This window comes from Haliaeetus leucocephalus, unplaced genomic scaffold (genome assembly GCF_000737465.1).
Source record: "Haliaeetus leucocephalus isolate CR32 unplaced genomic scaffold, Haliaeetus_leucocephalus-4.0 Scaffold417, whole genome shotgun sequence".
Taxonomy (NCBI): domain Eukaryota; kingdom Metazoa; phylum Chordata; class Aves; order Accipitriformes; family Accipitridae; genus Haliaeetus; species Haliaeetus leucocephalus.
In genome coordinates, this window is record NW_010972853.1 from 2,534,540 (window position 1) to 2,555,198 (window position 20,659).

General features: G+C 37.9%; 1 protein-coding gene across 1 annotated transcript in view; it reads right to left on the minus strand.

The window, feature by feature from the left end:
• GPHN (gephyrin) overlaps positions 1 to 20,659 on the minus strand; it is a 220,178-nt gene that overhangs the window by 96,570 nt on the left and 102,949 nt on the right. Inside the window, exons 7-9 of the mRNA XM_010574278.1 lie at positions 16,866 to 17,138; positions 15,491 to 15,598; positions 7,549 to 7,683 (exon numbers count right to left, since the gene is read on the minus strand). Coding sequence (XP_010572580.1) covers positions 7,549 to 7,683; positions 15,491 to 15,598; positions 16,866 to 17,138 — 516 coding nt within the window. The remainder of the gene's footprint in view (positions 1 to 7,548; positions 7,684 to 15,490; positions 15,599 to 16,865; positions 17,139 to 20,659) is intronic.

Sequence of the window (20,659 nt, forward strand, 5' to 3'; positions counted from 1 at the left end):
AGCTCCCCAGATCCTCCCTCTGACCCTTCTTATAAATGGGAGTCACACTGGCAAGCCTCCAGTCCTCTGGGACCTCCCCTGTTGACCAGGATTGCTGATAGATGATAGAGAGTGGCTTGGCAAGGACCTCTGCCAGTTCCCTCAGTACTCTTGGATGGATCCCATCTGGTCCCATAGATTTGTGAGTGTCCAGATGGCGTAGTAGGTCACTAACTCTTTCCTCCTGGATTAAGGGCGGTATGTTCTGCTCTTCATCCTTACCTTCCAGCTCAAGGGGTGGAGTACCCTGAGGATAACTGGACTCACTATTAAAGACTGAGGCAAAGAAGGCATTAAGTACCTCAGCTTTTCCTCATCTCTGGTGGCTACGTTCCCTTCTGTATCCATTAAGGGATAGATATTCTCCTTGGGATTCTTTTTACTGTTAACATATTTGTAAAAACATTTTTTGTTGTCCCTTACAATAGTGGCCAGATTTAGTTCTAGCTGAGCTTTTGCCTTTCTAATTTTCTCTCTGTATGATCTAACAAGATCCCTGTACTCCTCCTAAGTTGCCCGCCCTTTCTTCCAGAGATGATAAACTCTCTTTTTTTTCTTGACTCCTAGCAAAAGCTCCCCGTTCAGCCAGGCTGGTCATTTTCCTCAGCAGTTCGACTTGCGGCACATGGGAATAGCCTGGTCATGAGCCATTAAGATTTCCTTCTTAAAGAATGTCCATCGCTCCTGGACCCCTTTGCCCTTCAGGACCATCTCCCAAGGGACTCTCTCAACCAGTGCCTCAAAGAGGCCAAAGTTTGCCCTCCGGAAGTCCATAGTGGTGGTTTTGCTGACCATCTTCCTTGCTTCACCAAGAATTGAAAATTCTATCATTTCATGGTCGCTGAGCCCAAGACGGTCTCCAACCATCACGCCTCCCACCAGACCTTCCCTGTTCGTAAACAACAGATCTAGCAAGGCTCCTCCCCTGGTTGGCTTACCCACCAGCTGTGTCAGGAAGTTATCTTCCACACACTCCAGGAACCTCCTAGATTGCTGACTCACTGCTGTGTTGTATTTCCAGCAGATGTCTGGAAAGTTAAAGTCCCCCACAAGGACAAGGGCACACGTTTCTGAGACTACTGCCAGCCGCTTGTAGAATGATTCATCTGTCTCTTCAACCTGGTTGGGTGGTCTATAACAGACTCCCAGCACAATATCTGCCTTATTGGCTTTCCCTCTCATCCTCACCCATAAGCACTCCACCTTGTCATCAGAATCGTGTAGCTCTGTACAGTCAAAACATTCCCTAACATAGAGAGCCAGTATATAACAGGTCTGAAAAGTAGCTGATTCTATGAATTCAATAATTGTTCTGGATGCTCTGGATTGGTATAAGTAGCCAATTCCCAACTACTCTAACATCCTTCCTTAGCCCTGCTATAAACAGTTCTTGTGCATGAGGCAACGAAGAGAACTGGATTTTGGCACTGCTACACTATTTAATACAGACTCCAGTTACCAATGAATATGGTACTACTTGAAAAACAGATATTCAGTAAATAAAACTAAGTCAAGTAAGCACCTCTACTGAAAGTCAATGTTCAGCTTAAACTTGATGACACAAGTCTTTATTCTGCCTCTCCAGAGAACTGTTGATGGGTCTATTTTGGTACTAACAGAAACCTCCAAAACACTACCCCTATATTTTTCAACCTTCCTACAAAGTGAATCTTCCATTTTAGAAAGGATTTTAGTAGACTTTGCTTTTATTATTTATTAAGTATTTGGCTTTTTTTGATATCCCAAGCATACCAAGCTGCTTCTTTCTTAGTCACAATGTCTCACTTTTGAAACTGTGGCATTTAGTGTTTTTAACTAACAACAATCAGGACTTTTAACCAAAATATAAACTAAAAATGAGACTTGTTAGGACTCAATCATCCACATGTTTTGCCAGGACAATACACTTTAACCAATGAGGCAAAAAGGCAATGATTATATGGAAAACATTCTAGTATCTTAATTAGTAATTGATTTGAAAACCACTGCTGCACTGTACTGAGGAGAACCTGGGAGGATACGGTAGACTGACATGCATTAGTAAGCAAGATTCCTCACCTTAAGGCAACTCTGGCTACTTTCTACTCCAATACACATTCACTCAGCATCTCTTTTCACTAAATACAATTTTTTGTAATCCTGGAATGTGCACTGAAAAAAATTAAGAGGAAATAAAGCCCGGAAATAATCAAGAAAACATTGGAATTTTTAGCAGGATCAAATATCTAACTAAGCCCATGTGTCTATACACAGCTACCTGTTTTACAGGAAAAAGCAAGAAACCTTGCAGTGCTCAGACTGTGATTTCACCTACCTAGATCATCCTAAGAATTTAAACATCCTTTCCACTTTTCCATGCTCCTCGACTCTATCACAGCTGTGCCAAAGCACTTGCTAGTTACTCAAGCAAGTTCCTAGGTAGAAAAAACTATAGCATATACAAACTTAATAAATAAAAAGAAAAAAACTTTACTTGGGAATTTAGTGTATGTGTACAAACTTTAAAATGTATTCACATACTTGGCATATTGTATTCACCCTGATGACCACCTTAAGAAGAAATAGTAGGAATCAAGACAACAAACATAAAATTTAATGCACTCAATGTACACAAAATATCTACTGTATGGATAAACTACAGCTTGCCAAATTACGTCTTGAACTGCATCTTATTATTAACTAAGAATTTCTGGTAAGCAACTTGATCTTCTGCTGGAAAATACTGAATATTTCTACCGAAAATTTTTTAACAATAATTGATATAAAAGGATCTTCCCAACTCTACCTGTTCCCATCTGCTAATGTCATGACTTCACATAGTAGCTGTGTATTAAAAGTCAAAACACTAGACTGAAGACATAAATCATAATTAGGTTTAGTATTAATTTGTAACTCATTTGTCTGTGTGGAAAACTTGCATCAATGAGCACATTCAACATTTAAAGCTGTGGTTCATGACAGAAGGTGTTCGAAGCATCATTTTTCATTGGTAGCAAGCATGAGAGATCATTGAAATAATAAAATATTTTTTTGCCACAGAAATAATTCTCATCAGCCTCTTTTTTTTTAAAATGTTTAATGTATTTTTCTAGGCTTTTTCATTTCAGAAATTCTCTGCAACTGAAACATTTACATAAATTACAAGTACCGCACTTTTTACATTAGGAGTATTAGGTCTTTAGTGAATGTCAACTTATGAATGATAAAGGTAACACTTCTTAATACAAGACAGCTATAGAAAGTTACAGAAAGCGATCAACTAGCAGAATTAAATGTACTATGCTACAAAGAAGGTGTGGATGGAGTGGTGGATAGATGAGATGACCGTTCTGCTAGAAATGAAAAAACTTCTGAAAAATAGCCTTGCTTGCCCATTTTAGCTGTAAGATAGAGCCTATATACTTTTCTTATGTAGGAATTAAAAGCTATCTATCACAACTACAAATATGTAAGGATGTAACTTAACACCACCGAGGGTTTTGTCTAATTCAGTGTAACTAAAAAATAGATAGCTAGGGAAGGGACAGATATCCAGCAAGTAAAGTAGAGAGAGACTTTTTCTTAAGCGGAATATAAGGAGTGTTGGGAATGAAGTAGCAGGATGGAAAAAGAAAAAAAACACTCTCATCTTAAACAAGTTCCTTAGGATCCTTCACGATCAAAGGTAACACTGAAAGAAACTTTGCACATTGAAGTGGAAAAAACTGAACATCAGTGAGACTGATGATCTTGCAAAGTGAAATACTTTGAACACCTCTTGTCACTGAAATGTATTCCTGGTGATAATTGAAAACCTGTCCTTGGTCTTCTGTATCTGCTTCATTTGATTTTGACGCACAACACTGCCAAAAATTAAGTAGTGATTACGTCATTTATGTATGGAAGAAGTGAAGACTTCAACTTGAAAGCTGTAATTTTCTTTTATACTAATATCTCCCTAAGAGTAGAACAAAATTAGAAGTTTGAAGGAACAACTCAGTCATTTGCTCTGGATATATTCTTTTAAGTTATCTGAAGTTATAGATCTAAAATCTTATACTGTAAGTTTAAAAAAGCCCCAAGAGTCAACATTAATGCAAACACAAGAAAATTTCTCTGTATTTGTAAAAGGTATTTACACTAGATAGTGTATTACTTTTGTATCTGAAAAGAACATTGCATTTAATTTCATAAAAATGCCAACCACAAACATACACAAAAATATAGTAAGATCTTAGAATCTTAGCAGCTACTGGAAATGACAAGAAAAACTGCAAGCCACACTGTGTCATCCTAAACTTCTGTCATGTGAGTATTCAGCAAATTCATCTAACCTTGTTGAGAAAGCAGTAAAACTCTGAAAAGACCAAAACTATATTGTAGAAGATAAAAATATCACAATCACTATCAACTTTATGGTTGAATGACTGAAAAAGGGAGGACTGTTAGTGCAGTCTTCCACTGAGTAAAACTTAGATTGCCTCTATATCTGAATCCATCTACTATAAATATGGTTCAAATGCTCTTTGACATGTTGTGGATTTTGCTTGAAACTCAAATGCAATTTAGAGTACAAGGAAGGTGTTCTACAGAGATTTATTAAAAGCTAACAAAAGCAAGTTTGCTTAGTTTGGGGGATTTACCTAATGATAGATAGAGTAGTCCCAATGGAAATACGACTTGAGAAATTCTGACCTCCCAAGAGGCTACAGTGAAAAATATAATTGCTTCTTTTATCAGGAAATTAAACTTTTGAGGACTGGTTGAAGTATACAGGTTCAAACTCAATATTCATCATTTACTACTTTGTTAGAAACAGATTTTCAGAAAACATGGAAGATAAAGTGTAATCAGTAAAGCAAATTTAAAATTAAATGTTGTATTTTGTCTACATGATCTGTGTGTATATATAAACAACGTTAGGTTTTCAAAAATATAATTATGAAAAGGTAAAGACTTCTCCTAACAGATCAATCAGGAGTATTAGCAGTGCATTCTCTGATACCTTCTCTCCAATACCTCCATGCATTAGTAACCTGCTACTTACATTAATTCAATAGAGGTGCTCCCTTCATTGCAGAAGCTTGATATTTTTCGGAGAGACACACACAACTTTCTGCTATTCAGCACATTCAGTAAGAGAGATGTAGGGGTTTATGTACATTTAGGACAAAAAAAATGCAACAAGAAAATGGTACAACAAAGTAAACTGGAACATGTAGTTGACAAAGAAATATAGTGCCACTAGCTCTATGGCTAGACCACCACTCCAAACAATATGTATAATCAAAAGAAACTAAATTGTTGGGTTTTTTTTTCCTGAAATTTCCTCTCCTTTGTTTCATTTAATATACACATGTTTTGGAGCCCTGAAATGAGTTCCTAAACCAGCAAATGAGAATACTGAAAATATACACTTGCAGATTAGAGAAGGAAAAAACCACCCTAGAATATCAACTGATGCTGAAGTACAATTTCTCTTTATTCTCACTACTGTGTGGATCAAGAGGTCCAGTGTAAATTTAATTCATACTGCATTATTAGAAAGCCAGGATCCAGAAGGAAAAACACAGTAAATGAAGACATTGAGACATATTGACAGTTTTGAAGAATATGAATGAACCATATTTCTTGACAAATTCAGATGATGTTTGAGAACTTGAGGGTACTGAAAAGGACTGAACCAAAAGATAACGAGTAGTTTGTTCGGGTTTTTTAAAGTAGTAAGAAAAATGAACCAAGAGCTCTCCAAGTGGCAAAGAAGTTTATACTTTTGTGCAAAATCCAACCTCCAGGTAATAGGAACAGATGAGATCACCCTTCGAGTTTATTTTCCAGTTGGGCTTTCCTAGATCTTTCCCCATAACAGCTTGTCCCACTCACTTTCGAAAGACATCACAGAAAAGCTAGACTAGCTAGATGTTGCATGGCAATAGCTGTTATAAAGTGGTATCGTCCCACACATTTTGAACAAAATCTGATTTTGCAGTAATACATGAAAAACAGGGCTTAACATGAAATACCAAAGCATGATCCAATTATGATAAGAGCTCATCTCAACTAATTTCCCAAAAAAAGAGTTTCAGATTTTTAGTCTGCTTCAAAGTTCTTGTAGTCTCCTTCTGTAATCTCTGAATCTTTGAAGATAGTCTATAGGAGTGCATTTTGCTTCACAACAGATAAGCTTTACTCCTTCCCATTGTGATAACCTTTCTGAAAATATATAGGCTTCATCTAGAGCTATGTCTTAGCAGTGCTGTCTTTTTTTTGTGCCTGTTACTAGTCTCCTTTGTTTTTCTCTGGACACTTGTCTTGTCAACAGGCATAAAACTCAGTGCAGTTTCTCTGTTTCATATTGGTCTTCTGCTCTGAGTGTTGTAATGTAATAAGCTTTGAGTTTTTATTTTTAAGCCATCAGACAAGTGACAATTTTTTAACAAAAAAATGAAGGAGCTGCTTGCAGACAGAATTCACTGAACATCTTCTTAAGAAAAGCAGACTATATAAGGAAGTTCAAGTTCTGATGCTGTCCATCAGAATAATTTTGATTCTACTACAGTGAAGGTGAATGCTGCATAAAACAATCCCAGAGGCTGAACCAAAACATTTCTATGGGTGGCTGCAAATAAATCTTGTTTGCTGACAGAAAAGAACGAGACAGCAGGAAAGAAGAACTAGCAGATGCTGGCAATCACTGTAGCAAGCAGAATAATCTTCAAGGATCATGAATTAGATGAGGAAGAATGTTACTGTTTGCCATCTGCCACGGGTCTATTAGTATGTCAGCATCTGGTGCCACAGAAAGATCTTTGTGATGTGAACGCACAAAGTGAATTCAGGCAGAGTTTGCTTCTGCTGAAAGGAATCGCGCCGAAGGTAAACTTTATAGGCCTTGCCACTGGTCAATTCACTTGGTTTTTGATGTATGCTATTTAAAGTTTGATAATAAGAGAACATAGTAGAGTTCACCTCAATGATTAAATAGTACAGCGTAGTCAGTAAGAACTGAATAATAATCCCACAAGGTTGGCATTAAAACTTTCTTTCTATTCAATTTAGGCTGGTTTTTGTTTCCAAATGTCAGGCAGCAAATATCTAAGTTTGAGCAAACCCAGTTGGTTTGAAAGTGTCTTAAACTGAACAACAATAAAGTGGGGCACAGAACTGCCCCAGCCCAGGCTAGAAATTTGCACATACATTTTGTCAACAAAATACTACTTGCTTAATGTTGTTACTCAGTGGCAGGATTATCTATGTTCCTGGGGATATTAAAGACATTCAAGGTGTTAACAATTTCATATACATGATTGATATTGCAAGAGATAACATGAAACTTCAGTAACCCTATATGTGTTGGTCAACCCACATATTAAATTGTGCAACAGTACACATGGAATGAACTATACTGTCTTGAATTTATCTATTACTTAGAATCATACAACCCTTGCATGCGAACCAACCGTGTTCAGCAGAGGCAATACATTAATCTGATAGATTATATGTCTGAGCATGGAGCCTGAACGTACTTACTTTTGGTGTCGGGCAGGATGCAGTGGAGAGACGAGAGGTGGCCTGGGCACGAGGAGATTCTGAAGGAGTAGTACTGAGGGAGGCTGTATCACGTGGGAGCACCTGAACACCACGAGAGATGATGGAATCTGGAATCTTAAAAAGAAGAGAGATGGAATTAGTAGTAAAAAATATACTGTATTTAAAACTTACTCAAAACCGTACATCAAAAACATGGGAATACCCCACTCCTCAGTTTGCCTACCTCCTCATACTCAGTGCTGTGGATAATGGCATGTTCTCATAATTTCAGTGATAAATACTTAGCAAATATGTAAGTTCATATTCTAACTAAAGTAGTATAGAACATACTATTTGTCCTGAAAGACCTAGGAATCAGACATACTACAACAGGAAATAATAGGAAAGTAATGTTTTTCCTCTTAAGCCTCTGTTTCAAACCCAACAATGACCAACAATGATTTCTACTGTGGCATGAAGGGAGGCAGACTTCCCATTCTCTAACTAGGGGACAACATTCTGATCAGAAAACCATTTATTAGCAATGACTGAACCCCTCTGAAGAAATGTCATGCAGTGAGAAAATTTTTCATAAGAAATGTCATGCAGTGAGTAAATACTCTTCATTCTGGGTACTGAAGACTTTATTTCAGCCACAAAAATTCTTGATGTAAGGTTTGTGCTGTAAAAGCTACAGGCTTCTCTGGAGGGAGTACAGGCAAAAGCACTAGAAACCACCACCCAAAGCCAACACTTGCTTTAAAACGCATTCTGAAGGGAAAAATAAAAAGTCAGTCTTTTTTTTCCCACATAATGTATTAGAAGGCCAGCTAGGAAAGCATATCCACCCTGATGAACACAACTGGCAAACTGCTAACAATGGATGAGGAGGTGGTTGAGGTACTCAACAACTTTTTTGTCTCAGTCTTCACTGGCAACCTCTCTTCCCACACCTCTCGAGTGGATGGACCTCAAGGCAGGGACCCGGGGAGCAAAGTCCCTCCCACTGTGAGAGAAGATCAGGTTTGTGACCACCTGAGGAACCTAAATGTACATAAGTCTATGGGACCTGATGAGATGCAACCCAGAGTCCTGAGGAAATGGGCTGACGTAGTTGCCAAGCCACTCTCCATGATATTTGAAAAAGTCATGGCAGTCAGGTGAAGTCCCTGGTGACTGGAAGAAGGGAAACATTGCACCCATTTTTAAAAAGGGTAGAAAGGAGGACCCTGGGAACTACTGACCTGTCAGCCTCACCTCTGTGCCTGGGAAGATCATGGAACAGATCCTCCTAGAAGCTATGCTAAGGCACATGGAGGACAGGGAGGTGATTTGGAACAGCCAGCATGGCTTCACCGGGGCAAGTCCTGCCTGACCAACCTAGTGGCCTTCTATGATGGAGTGACTACATCAGTGGACAAGGGAAGAGCTATGGATGTTCATCTATCTGGACTTCTGTAAGGCTTTTGACATGGTCCCCTACAACATCCTTCTCTCTAAATTGGAGAGATGGATTTGCTGGATAGACTGTTTGGTGGATGAAGAATTGGTTGGATGGTCGCATCCAAGGGTAGTGGTCAACAGCTCAATGTCCAGACGGAGACTGGTGATGAGTGGTGTCCCTCAGAGGTCTGTATTGGGATCAGTACTGTTTAATTATCTTCTTCAGTGATGTAGACAGTGGGATTGAGTGCACCCTCAGTATGGTGTGGTTGGCATGCCTGAGGGATGGGATGCCATCCAGAGGGACCTGGACAAGCTTGAGAAGTGGGTCCATGTGAAACTCATGAGGTTCAACAAGGCCAAGCGCAAGGTCCTGCACATGGGTTGGGGCAACCCCTGGTATCAGTATAGGCTGGGGGATGAAGGGCTTGAGAGCAGCCCTGCCAAGAAGGACTTGGGGGTACTGGTGGAAAAAAAGCTGGACATGAGCAAGCAATATGCGCTCGCAGCCCAGAAAGCCAACTGTATTCTGGGCTGCATCAAAAGAAGCGTGGCCAGCCGGTCAAGGGAAGTGATTCTGCCACTCTACTCCATTCTGATGAGACCCCACCTGGAGTACTGCATCCAGCTCTGGGGTCCTCAGCACGGGAAAGACATGGACCTGTTGGAGCAGGTCCAGAGGAGGGCCACAAAAATGATCAGAGGGATAGAACACCTCTCCTATGAGGAAAGGCTGAGAAAGTTGGGTTTGCTTAGCCTGGAGAAGAGAAGGCTCTGGGAAGACCTTCTTGCAGCCTTTCAGTACTTAAGGGGGGCTTATAAGAAAGATGGGGACAGACTTTTATAGCAGGGCCTGTAGCGATAGGACAGTGGTTTTAAACTAAAAGAGGGTAGATGCCGACTAGATAGAAGAAATTTTTTCTGAGGAAGGTGGTGAGGCACTGGAACAGGTTGCCCAGAGAGGTGGTAGATGCCCCATCCCTGGAAACATTCAAGGTCATGTTGGACAAGGCTCTGAGCAACCTGATCTAGTTGAAGATGTCCCTGCTCATTGCAGGGGGGTTGGACAAAATGGCCTTTAAAGGTCCCTTCCAACCCAAACTGTTCTATGATTCTTTTCTGTGATCCTATGATTCTAATTCTAAGCTGGAATTTTAGGGACAGATCCTTTAGCTGGTATTATTAAGCCACTTAAATAAATGGAATTACACCAACTTACAACAGTGAGAAAGTGGTCTTATTTTCAGTTATAAAAGTGAATCTATCATTAATTTTTATCTTCAGTATCTTCTGTTCATTTTTATCACCAGTTCCAAAGAAAAGAGGTAGAAGAATGCATTTAAGAATAAAGCTTTTCTTAGCTTTAATACACCAAGTCTTAGAAAGTCTGTTGCTTCTTATTACTGCAGTATTTAGGCCCAGATATCACACCAGCTTTATAATTGACTAGATTGCTAGTTTAACATAATGATTAATTTTTTATTTTTTGTGTAAAATGGTAAGACTTACGAATGATAAATAGCTCCGACAGGAGAACTGATCTCTAACATTAGTTCTACAACAGAAAAGGCAGCAGATATTCTGCTATAACACATTCTCTATAAAGGCTTATTCTGATTTTTTTTTCACGATTTTAACCTCTTCCTTTGTCAGAGGCAGCACTTCTACAAAATCAGCTTGCTCTTACTTCCTGCAATTCTCTTTTCTGTCACAACAGACCAGAAAATGTAGAAATTCAGATCTTTGAAGTAATATATATACACACATATTTTAATATCTTTCTCCTCATTAAGAATTTCTTAGCTCAGCCTGATGTTTAAGTTCCAAGAGAATTACCAAAAGAATCCCCATGTTTGGGGGAAATGGCAGTAGCAGACAACGAAGTAGCAATGGCAGTAGCAAGAAATGAAGAACCAGTGACAAATCAAATCACTAACACTGGACATTTCCAGCCAGGATTTTTTTTTTAAATGGAGATGCTGTACCCAGTCTGCATCTGGGCATTTTGAGCATTCGTGCCTAGTAAGGCTTTAGGGCAAATAGAAGCCACTGGAAAGTACCTCCTTCCAGGAACAAGCTTCAGTCTTAGCTTTTAAAATCTGTTGCATCCTTAGGACCAGTGTTAGGATATTAAGACAGCTTTGTTGCTTGTCTCTGTGCAGCTAAAATGACCAATCTTAAGACTCAAGAAATTAAATACTGCTTTTTTATGTCTTTTTTTTCCCCTCAATTTCCTTGGTTCCTCTCTATAAATAATGACTATGTCTTAACTTAGCAACCCTGTCTTGGGAGATACTGGGTTATACCTAGGGGATCTTATTTTACCATAAACCCTCCTCCACAAGTTGAGAGTTTCTCATATTTATAACCTGTTTATAAGTTGTGTGGAAACACATCTTGTTCTCAGTGTGCCGCCAACTGCCTGCTTTCTGCTCTACTGCTGTGTTTCTAAACTGACAGTATTTTTTGCCAGGCAATTTCTGTCAGCATTTAAAAAACCCCAACTTTCCTGAGAGGATCTTTCAAGGCTAAGTAACTTGCGCTGCAATTTCCACTATAAATTATGAAGTCAGCAGAGATTCTGTTCACTATGGATGATTATGCTGGGGATATCTTCCTCTCCAGAAATAGTGCCTAACTTGGAGTATTCTGGAGTAATAGGGCCTCTACTTGGAGTATTCTGACTTGCAAATGGCATCTTAGAGATGTACCATAGAGGTAAACAGGGACAATGATATTGTGATCATACGAACAGTTTGTAGTGAGAAGCACCATTTCCTTTCTGTTCTCTTCTTCTCCTGAAATTCAATCTTAAATATATTAAACGCAAAAAAAGGCTGACATCCCTAAGTTTTATATTGGCGTAGCTCAAATACTACCTACAACTTTTAATGCTTCCTTTTAGACTCCATGACTAAAGACAATACAGCAAAAAATTACATTTTGATAAAGGCATAAAATAAAAAAAAACACAATAAAAGAAATAATAGTTTTGAGTCTTTAAATAAGACACCTTTTCTATACTCTCCTCTCATAAAAAGCTGCACGCATCTTGAGATGATTGTGTATGGGTCCATTACCTCTTTTATATACTCCAAGATCCCACAGTACAAATACAATATTGCTTTTGCAAATGATATCATGATCCAGTTCTCGCTGGGTTTACTCTGGTTATTCCAGAGTAACCAGATATTACATTATATGGTTATGTCCTATGACTGGAGTGTTGGAATGGAAGGATACAGGCTCTTTAGGAAGGACAGGCAGGGGACACGGAAGGGGTGTTGCCCTCTATGTCAATGACCAGCTGGAGTGCATGGAGCTCTGCCTGGGGATGGATGAGGAGCGGACCGAGAGCCTACGGGTCAGGATTAAAGGGAGGGCACGGACAGGTGGTATTGTGGTGGGGGTCTACTACAGGCCACCCAACCAGCAAGACCGAGAGGATGAGGCCCTCTATAGACAGATAGGAGCAGCCCTGGTCCTCATGGGGGACTTCAACCACCCCGATACCTGTTGGAGGGACCACATGACAGGGCATAAACAATCCAGGAGGTTCCTGGAATGCGTTGATGACAACTTCCTTCTCCAAGTGATGGAGGAGCCAATGAGGAGAGGTGCTATGCTGGACTTTGTTCTCACCAACAGGAGAGGCTGTTGGGGAATGTGAAGCTCGAGGGCAGCCTTGGCTGCAGTGACCATGAAATGGTGGAATCCAAGATCCTTAGGGTAGTGAGGAGGGCGCACAGCAAGCTTGCTACCCTGTGCTTCAGGAGAGCAGACTTTGGCCTCTTCAGGAATCTGCTTGGTAGAGTACCATGGGATACAGCCCTGGAGGGACGAGGGGCCCAAGAAAGCTGGTTAATATTCAAGGGTCACCTCCTCCAAGCTCAGGAGCGATGCATCCCAACAAAGAGGAAGTCAGGCAAAAATGCCAGGGGGCCTGTGTGGATGAACAAGGAGCTCCTGGACAAACTCAAACACAAAATGAAGCCTACAGAGGATGGAAGCAAGGGCAGGTAGCCTGGGAAGAATACAGAGAAATTATCCGAGCAGCCTGGGATTAGACTGGGATTTGCCCAAGTCGCAGAATTCCCTAATCACTACCTTTACAGAAAATACAATTGCCGTAAACCACCTGTATATAAACCTATCTAGAACTCTTAAGTTCCAGCGTGCTAGCTTTTGCAGAAACAAAATCTCACTGAGAAAATTAAGTTAGTTCACAATTACAAATTTTGTTCTCAAGAGTTTTATTTCTCTAATCCGACTGTGAGTGTGTTGTATTGCTAAAACTAGCATTAATATTGTCTTTAAACCACTGCAACCTGCTGATTTTAGTGAAGGTACTAATATGTATACTGCATAAACATAAACGTATGTAAAATATAACGGATATATAGTGTCCATTAAGTGAAAGGCACAATAGAATACGAATGGTATTTCTCTGCATATGTTATGTGATATGGGGAATGTCTCATTTCTCTCACCTACATTTAATAATTTTTTTTTCTTTTGAAATTAAATTTAGGCAATCTAAGTCTCTAATCAAGGCAACTTCTTGTTAAGCCTGTTAAAGAGGTTGATAAACCCATGAGAAATTTCTGTGTTTCCTGGAGCCTGGAAATCTGCAATAAAGAAAGGCAGGAATATTATTGCAGTATGGATAGATTTAAAAAAAAAAAACAACTTTCACAAAGTCACACTGAGTATTTATGATTTCTCCCCCTAAAATTTTTTAACTCATTTTCTGGTTTCAAACATATTTGGTGGATTTCAAAACTCTAAATGGGGTACAATAAAACTCTACGTTCAGTGAAAATAGTTTCTGTTTGCGCTAGCTGGAGTGGAAAACCTGTTGTAACATACTGACAGAGAAGGAAATGAATGAGAAATGAAGTGACAGAGAAAGATATCTACCATATCCATCAGTCATTGCTTCTACAATTTTTATCTGATATGATCTTTTCCAGAAGTACTTTTATATTGGATTAAGTATTTGTGTTTTCAGATTAGAGAACTAAGTGTTGACAAGAAGGGGACAAAGTTAAAGATATGATCTCTTTATTCACTTTTGGCTAGGACTGGAATGAAGATTGACAGTGCTGGTGAGGTACTAAGAAGACAAGCTGCAGATGGCAATTACTATGATCGTTATACAAGAGCAAAAATGTCTTAAGAACATAGAGAAAGGATAGCTTAAAAAACCCAACAATCTTCTGAAAAACTAGCCACTTTCTCCTCTGAGTTTGAAGACTTGATTTGGATTATAGAATGCATAAAACAATAGCTCAAGAGTAATTTGCAAAAGGGCACAGAAGCCTGGATGACAGCTTAAGAGTGTGCTTCAGAGAGGCTGAATTCACTGTTCTACTGATACTGAAGAATATAGTGCAAATTCTAGTTTAGTAACCTCAACTCAGAAAAAAGAAAATTTACGTATGTACACATATATAGCTTTATCATCAGGTGCATGAACTTTAAAGCCTTCACACTTCCTAAGTGACTTTTCAAGAGACATGGTCATCATGTTTTAAATACAGAGGTGTTACACCGTTTCACTGATGGTTTAATTTACTATTTGTCTAAGAGAACAAGAAAGTGCAGCCTCCGGTAATCAAATCTAGTGACATATTTTCCCAAGAACTTACACCCCATTTGCTGGTTGACACTGAATGAATGGGTCAGACAACCCTCTCTCTAGGCCAACTGCCTTCCTTGGGTTTCTCTAATCTACAGCTACAAATACCGTAAATTACATTTCATTCCTGATGATATTGTAGCCATAATTCTATCTTGATTCAAGCCTAGACTAAATCTTTGGGAGACAGAAAATAAAGTATTTTGATAGAGCCCGAGTTCTAATCTCTGGGTTATAATAAAACAAGTCCTTTCTACCATTCATTGAAATAGTTGCCTACTATGCACTAAAATCCAGTAATTTACAGTAAGTCCACCGTATCCTGACTGCTCAAGTCTTTTCTTCTGTTTTTGAGAAATTCTACTTCTAAACAGAATATAAAAATAAGGGAGAAACTGCAAGTGATGGAAGCAAACTATGAACGCCCAGTGCAAATGCTGTATTATGTTGACAAACAAAGTATTGAGAGAAAAAAAAGCAAAGCAAGGCAAACAAAGGGGAAGAAGTTACCAAAATTTCATAGCTCTATAGCAGTTTTTTTAGGAGATTATTTTAATTATATTCAATTATGGAGTATATTAGATGATAAAGCCAATGACTAATCAGAAACACAGACTTTATAGTACTGATTATCTCAGCAGCCAAATGATTCAAACTGACAACGCACATGAACTTTACCTTGTTTAGGCCTGTATCTTAAACAGAATATTTTCTGTAGCATGTTCTCTAAAAGATAGCACTGATGTGTCTTTGTTAGAGGAAAATAAGTAACATTGTCTGTTCACACAGTAGACTAGGAGGCAGGCAGTTTATTTTTAGCTACTGTTAGTGGAAAAGCCTCTTGTAAGTGTCTCTTACCGGTTCTCCTGCACTGCCTGCTGCATGATGGCAATAACTGATGAGACCAGGGATGGGCTGTTCACCTTTTGCCATGATAACAGCTGAACTGGTGTAGGATGGATGCTTCTAATGCACAACACATAACAGCTATGAATACAGTGACAGGAAAACATGAAACTATACAAGCAAATGACCGAAAGGGAATGAGGTGAAAACAAGTGTGACACTGGAATGCCAAGCTCATATGAACACAGCCAGTTTAGATCTCAGGTATTTTCTGCCTTTAAAAATCACATATAATTCATCTTTGCCTATATAAAAAAATTAATAAATTTAAAATTTGCATTAATAAAAACTGAAACTTGCAAGTGATAATTACCTTAATTCATCCCTGTAAAGATATATGTAATCAGGATTTTCTGTACATGAGGAGATGATCTCCAGCTGCAGCTGTCTTAGAAATGTCAAGATGTCTCAGACCTGAATTCACATTTCTGGAGTTAGAATGTGGCTGCTTTGGTTTAGAAATTTTTAATATAATTTTGAGTTACTTAGACTTTCAATTCTTGTAATAGGAATTAAAAGCACAATTTGTAGAGTAAATATAGAACAAAGTAGTTTGGAAAAAAACCTGTCCAAACACATAGGAATACATTGTCTTTCCATTTGAAACTGAAGGCATAAAACTGAGGTAAATATTCATATACTGCTTCAAATAATATATTTCTTTGGAAAACATTTAAAACTTGAACTGAAGTAATTTGCAAGTGTTATCTAATTTTTTCCTTTTGTAGTCTCAAATTTATTATTTTGGTTTGAGTAATGTTGATCTATGAATACTGGTTAAAACAAGGGTCTAAAGACAATGTGATGATATTTAGTTTTGTGGCAGAATTTCACACCTCTTATGCAGACATGTACACTGGAATACAGTAGTCTGTATAGCTTATTACTTAACCTGCTACCTATCTGTCATACTTTTTATCAATGTTTTTAGAAACCAACATTTTCTTTTCAAAATAAATATTATGGCTTAGAAAATTCTGTTGCAATTCCTTAATATGCCACCTACTGGACTTTGCATGTTCAGGCGTGTGAGTACTTTGAATTAAAAAAAAACCACTAAAAATAGTGTGTCACATGGGAATGGTAGCATAAAAATGCATGTTATTGTCAAGATAATAAACAATGTATCTCCCACTGAAATTTGAAATCACCTACCGAAACAGGATTCATACATTTTTCTGAAGCTGGATTTCTACAAAAAGTACCTAAAATACATCTGTTTGACCACGCAGACATCAATGTATAATCTTAACATGCAGATGAATATTAGTTTTAAGTACCTGAGATAGAAGCTAAAGGGTCTCTTAGGGAAACAAGCCAGACTCACCTTAGCTGCAATGGCTGCTGCTGTTATATGTGAAGAAGAACTGTCCTCTGTTGAGGCAACTCCACTATCCTTCTTCTCTTCCTCCTCTTCCTCACACTGTACTCCTTTGTCTTCTGTCTGCTTGTGAGGGCTGGTAGTTGGAGGAGGAGAAAGAGGAGGTGGTGGTGAAGGTAGATCTTCAAGCTCATCGTGCACCTCCTTAACTTTTACAATGGCATCCCGCAAAAGATCAATGGCGTGAGGTAGGGCTGGCAGTATAAACTGAAAGCATTCCTATGCACAACAAGAAGAGAAATGACTATGAAAAGTTACCTGCAGAAGTAAACAGGGATTTTTCAGACTTACTCTTAAATTATATTTTGGATTTGGATATGTCTTTTCACCCAATCATAAATAAAAGCTTAAATGCCCTATGCAATTGCTCATAGAGGATAAAAAAACAAACTCAGAACCAGAACTGCGGACTATACTATATATTTTTGCCTTTTTTCATGCAAATATAGTAAGTTGTACAACAGAGCTACTGTAATTAAGCTAATGCTGGATTATAACTTCAGAAAACAAGAGTTAAATTTTCATGAATACATAATACAGAAACCAGCTCACAGCAGTTGGCAGAATGCTACAAAAATGCAGAATAAAAACATTAACTCTATCCCTGCAGGGGTATTAGCTTCAAATCATTCCTATTATGTTCCTTCACAATTAGAGAACAATCCATAAGGGTTTCCATAATTATACTTTTATATAATTATAGCCTTTTTTATTCATGGACTTATCCTATATACTGGAAGAATGACAAACTACACTGATGTCATTATAACTTTATGTAACTCACAAAAAATTGTTCTCCTTGCTCTATGAGCTTAAAAACAATTAGAAAGTTTATTTTATATGGCTGGAGAAAGCAAAAATGCAGACACCGTGTAACTGTTCTTGTTCCATAATGGGCATACATATATATATAAGCTACGTCTGCTGGTAAAATATGCTAGTATTTCATAAAATCAAAGTGGAATCTCAGGACATCATGCACTGCAGCCTCCTGCTCAGATCAGGGTCAAGATGAAATTCAGACAGGTTGCACAGGGCTTTGTTCAGTAAAGTCTTGAAAAAATCCAAGAACAGAGACTCTACAACCCTTCTTGACAACCTGTTCTAATGCTTAATTACCCTCAAAGTAATTTTTTTTTCTTTTCTTTTTATTCAGCTGGAAGCTACCTTCTTCAATTTATGACTATTGTCTCCCATCCTCTTCCCAGGCACCTCAGTAAAGAGTTTTCTTCATGTCATTTGAGCAGACTCCATATAAACATTAAATTACTGGAAAATGATGGCAGGGTCACAAGGATGAATTGCCATGACAGTGCAGTTAGGGAACATACAAGCTGACAGAGAAAGCTGAATTATTCCTTTTGTTGCACTTTATTTTTGGTTTTGTTTGAACCAGAAGGAAGATTTTAGAAATGTGTTCCAACATTTTAGAGTATTGAGAAAATAAATAATGATAAACATTTTGTAAATAGATATTGTAGATACAGATATTTTCAATGAAAAAAATGACTATGAAAACAAAATAAAGAGCAACCCATCCATTAGAAATTAGTAAAGTTTATACAAGCCACCTTGTAAGTCAAAAACATGACTCACAAACACTGTATTTCCTCAAAGCTTCTAAGAAAGAACACACCTTTCAGTTGCTCCTTTAAGAGTAATGAAAAGTCAGACTACTTCATAGATTTATAAATACTTTAAACATTCAATTTGGCACTCTGAAGAACTAGAGTAAACTGGATGAGCGTAAGATGCTGTATATAATGAATATATATTAAAATATATATGTAAACATAATAAAGAATTATAAGTTCTAATGTAACTGCAAACCTCAGAGTTATTGTGCCTCCACAGTATTATTTTTAAAATGGTTTAAAATACCGAAGCATACAACCATCATTACTTCAGTAAATAAGCAGACCTCAAGTAAGTGGTAAACAAGGACAACAATCTGTGAACTGACCAATAATCATCAAAAAGTACATTAATGATTAACTCATTAGAGAAGCACGTTCCCCACTCCTACCACTGAAATAAAGCCTTGTTGGCTTGACTGTTGATGAATAGGTTCCCAGTAAGTACTCTAAAAGCTCATGTTATTTGTAAAACTCATTGGTTTAGGCAATTGTTAGTACAATTATGAAAACTGCCATAGACCCAATGATTTCAATGAGCATGTGGTAATTTCACACTTTGCCCTTTTTCATAACATTAAATACTTTTTGCAAGGCTAAAAGAAAAGACAACAGACCAGAACACCACAAAAATTGAAGTATTCCACAGATCTTGATTCATTGGTACATGCCACACAATGTTCTCTGGAGGAAACATGTTTGGCATACATTGTGTCCATTTTTGAGATGGAGCATTTACACTGCTGCCATTTTCTATTAATATTTTAATATTTTAATAATGAAATACGTATACTGCTGCAATTTCATAATTTTCTATAAACTTCTTATATGATTGCATTAATAGGATGGAAAGGAAATTAGCAAGTCATAATAGAGAGAAATGAGAGAAATTCCTGGTAACAGCCTGTCCTATTTGGTTCTTGAGATCCAGCCTGTTATGGAACAATTTTCTCTAGTACTCATCTTAAAAATCTTTGCTGAAATTTGATACTTTAAAGATGTTTCATATTAAAATAAATTGCAACAGAACATACTCAGAGTATCATCATGACAGGAACGAATAAATCATGTTAATTAAAAGCTTGCTTGTATAATGAAATCATATGACATCTTTTTCTTTTCCAGCAGAATTACCTTTTTTATTACTTACTTTATATCAAACTATTGTTAAAATACTTACTAACATTTTTTCATTTCTTTTCCTCATCCTCTTTCTATGATTTACCTATCTTTACAGTTTGAGTGCCTCAGGGCACAACATGACAACTTTTTCTGTACCTAGCATGTTAGCAGTGCTACTGAACGCAACAAAAACCATTAGAGATTGAAGGCTATCTCCTCTCTTTCATAATTCAACAAAAGAAGTACAGACTTCTGAAAAAATCTTCTTACTGGTGCACCAGTTCTCTAAGATGTGTGGCACATTGCTATGTTAAATACATGTACACATATACGACTTCTCACTCATAACTGGAAGACTTCCAAGTAGGTATACTCCTGCCCCACCATCCTGCAATGCTTGTTGCATGTTTTGAAGGCTTTTTAATTTCTTTTCAATTACAGAGTCTCATTAGATTTCCTAAAAAGGTTCTAAGGAACGGTAGAATCATAGGAGGGCTTACTGAGTCCTTGAACTGAAACATGTAGACAATGTATCTGAAAAGCTGCGATGCTGCTTAAAATAATAATAGTCAAAACAGTTCCTCTTCAACTTCCAGGTGACAGCCCACATAAGCATTCTTTATTTATCTCCAGACAGAAATCTTTCAAGAAACAGTGACTTCAGGGCTGTGCTGCCAAACACGTTAGTTCTGTCTCCTCCATGACTGGATACTACTGGTTCAGAATACATTGATAAACCACCAGGTACGCATTTGTTAGAGGCCAGAGGTAAAGACATCTTTAACAAGGCCACTGACATAGTCTGAGCCCTAGAGAAATATATTCTCATGATTGATGGGAGATCTACCTTAGCAGTTTTGTATCAGGTTGTACTGCCCACTATTCAGCTTAGCAATATTTGTGTGGAGAAGGCTGTTATTCTGGATCTATCAGCCAACTACACAAAAAGAAAGAGCACCGGAAAGATCCAGCCTTACTAACACA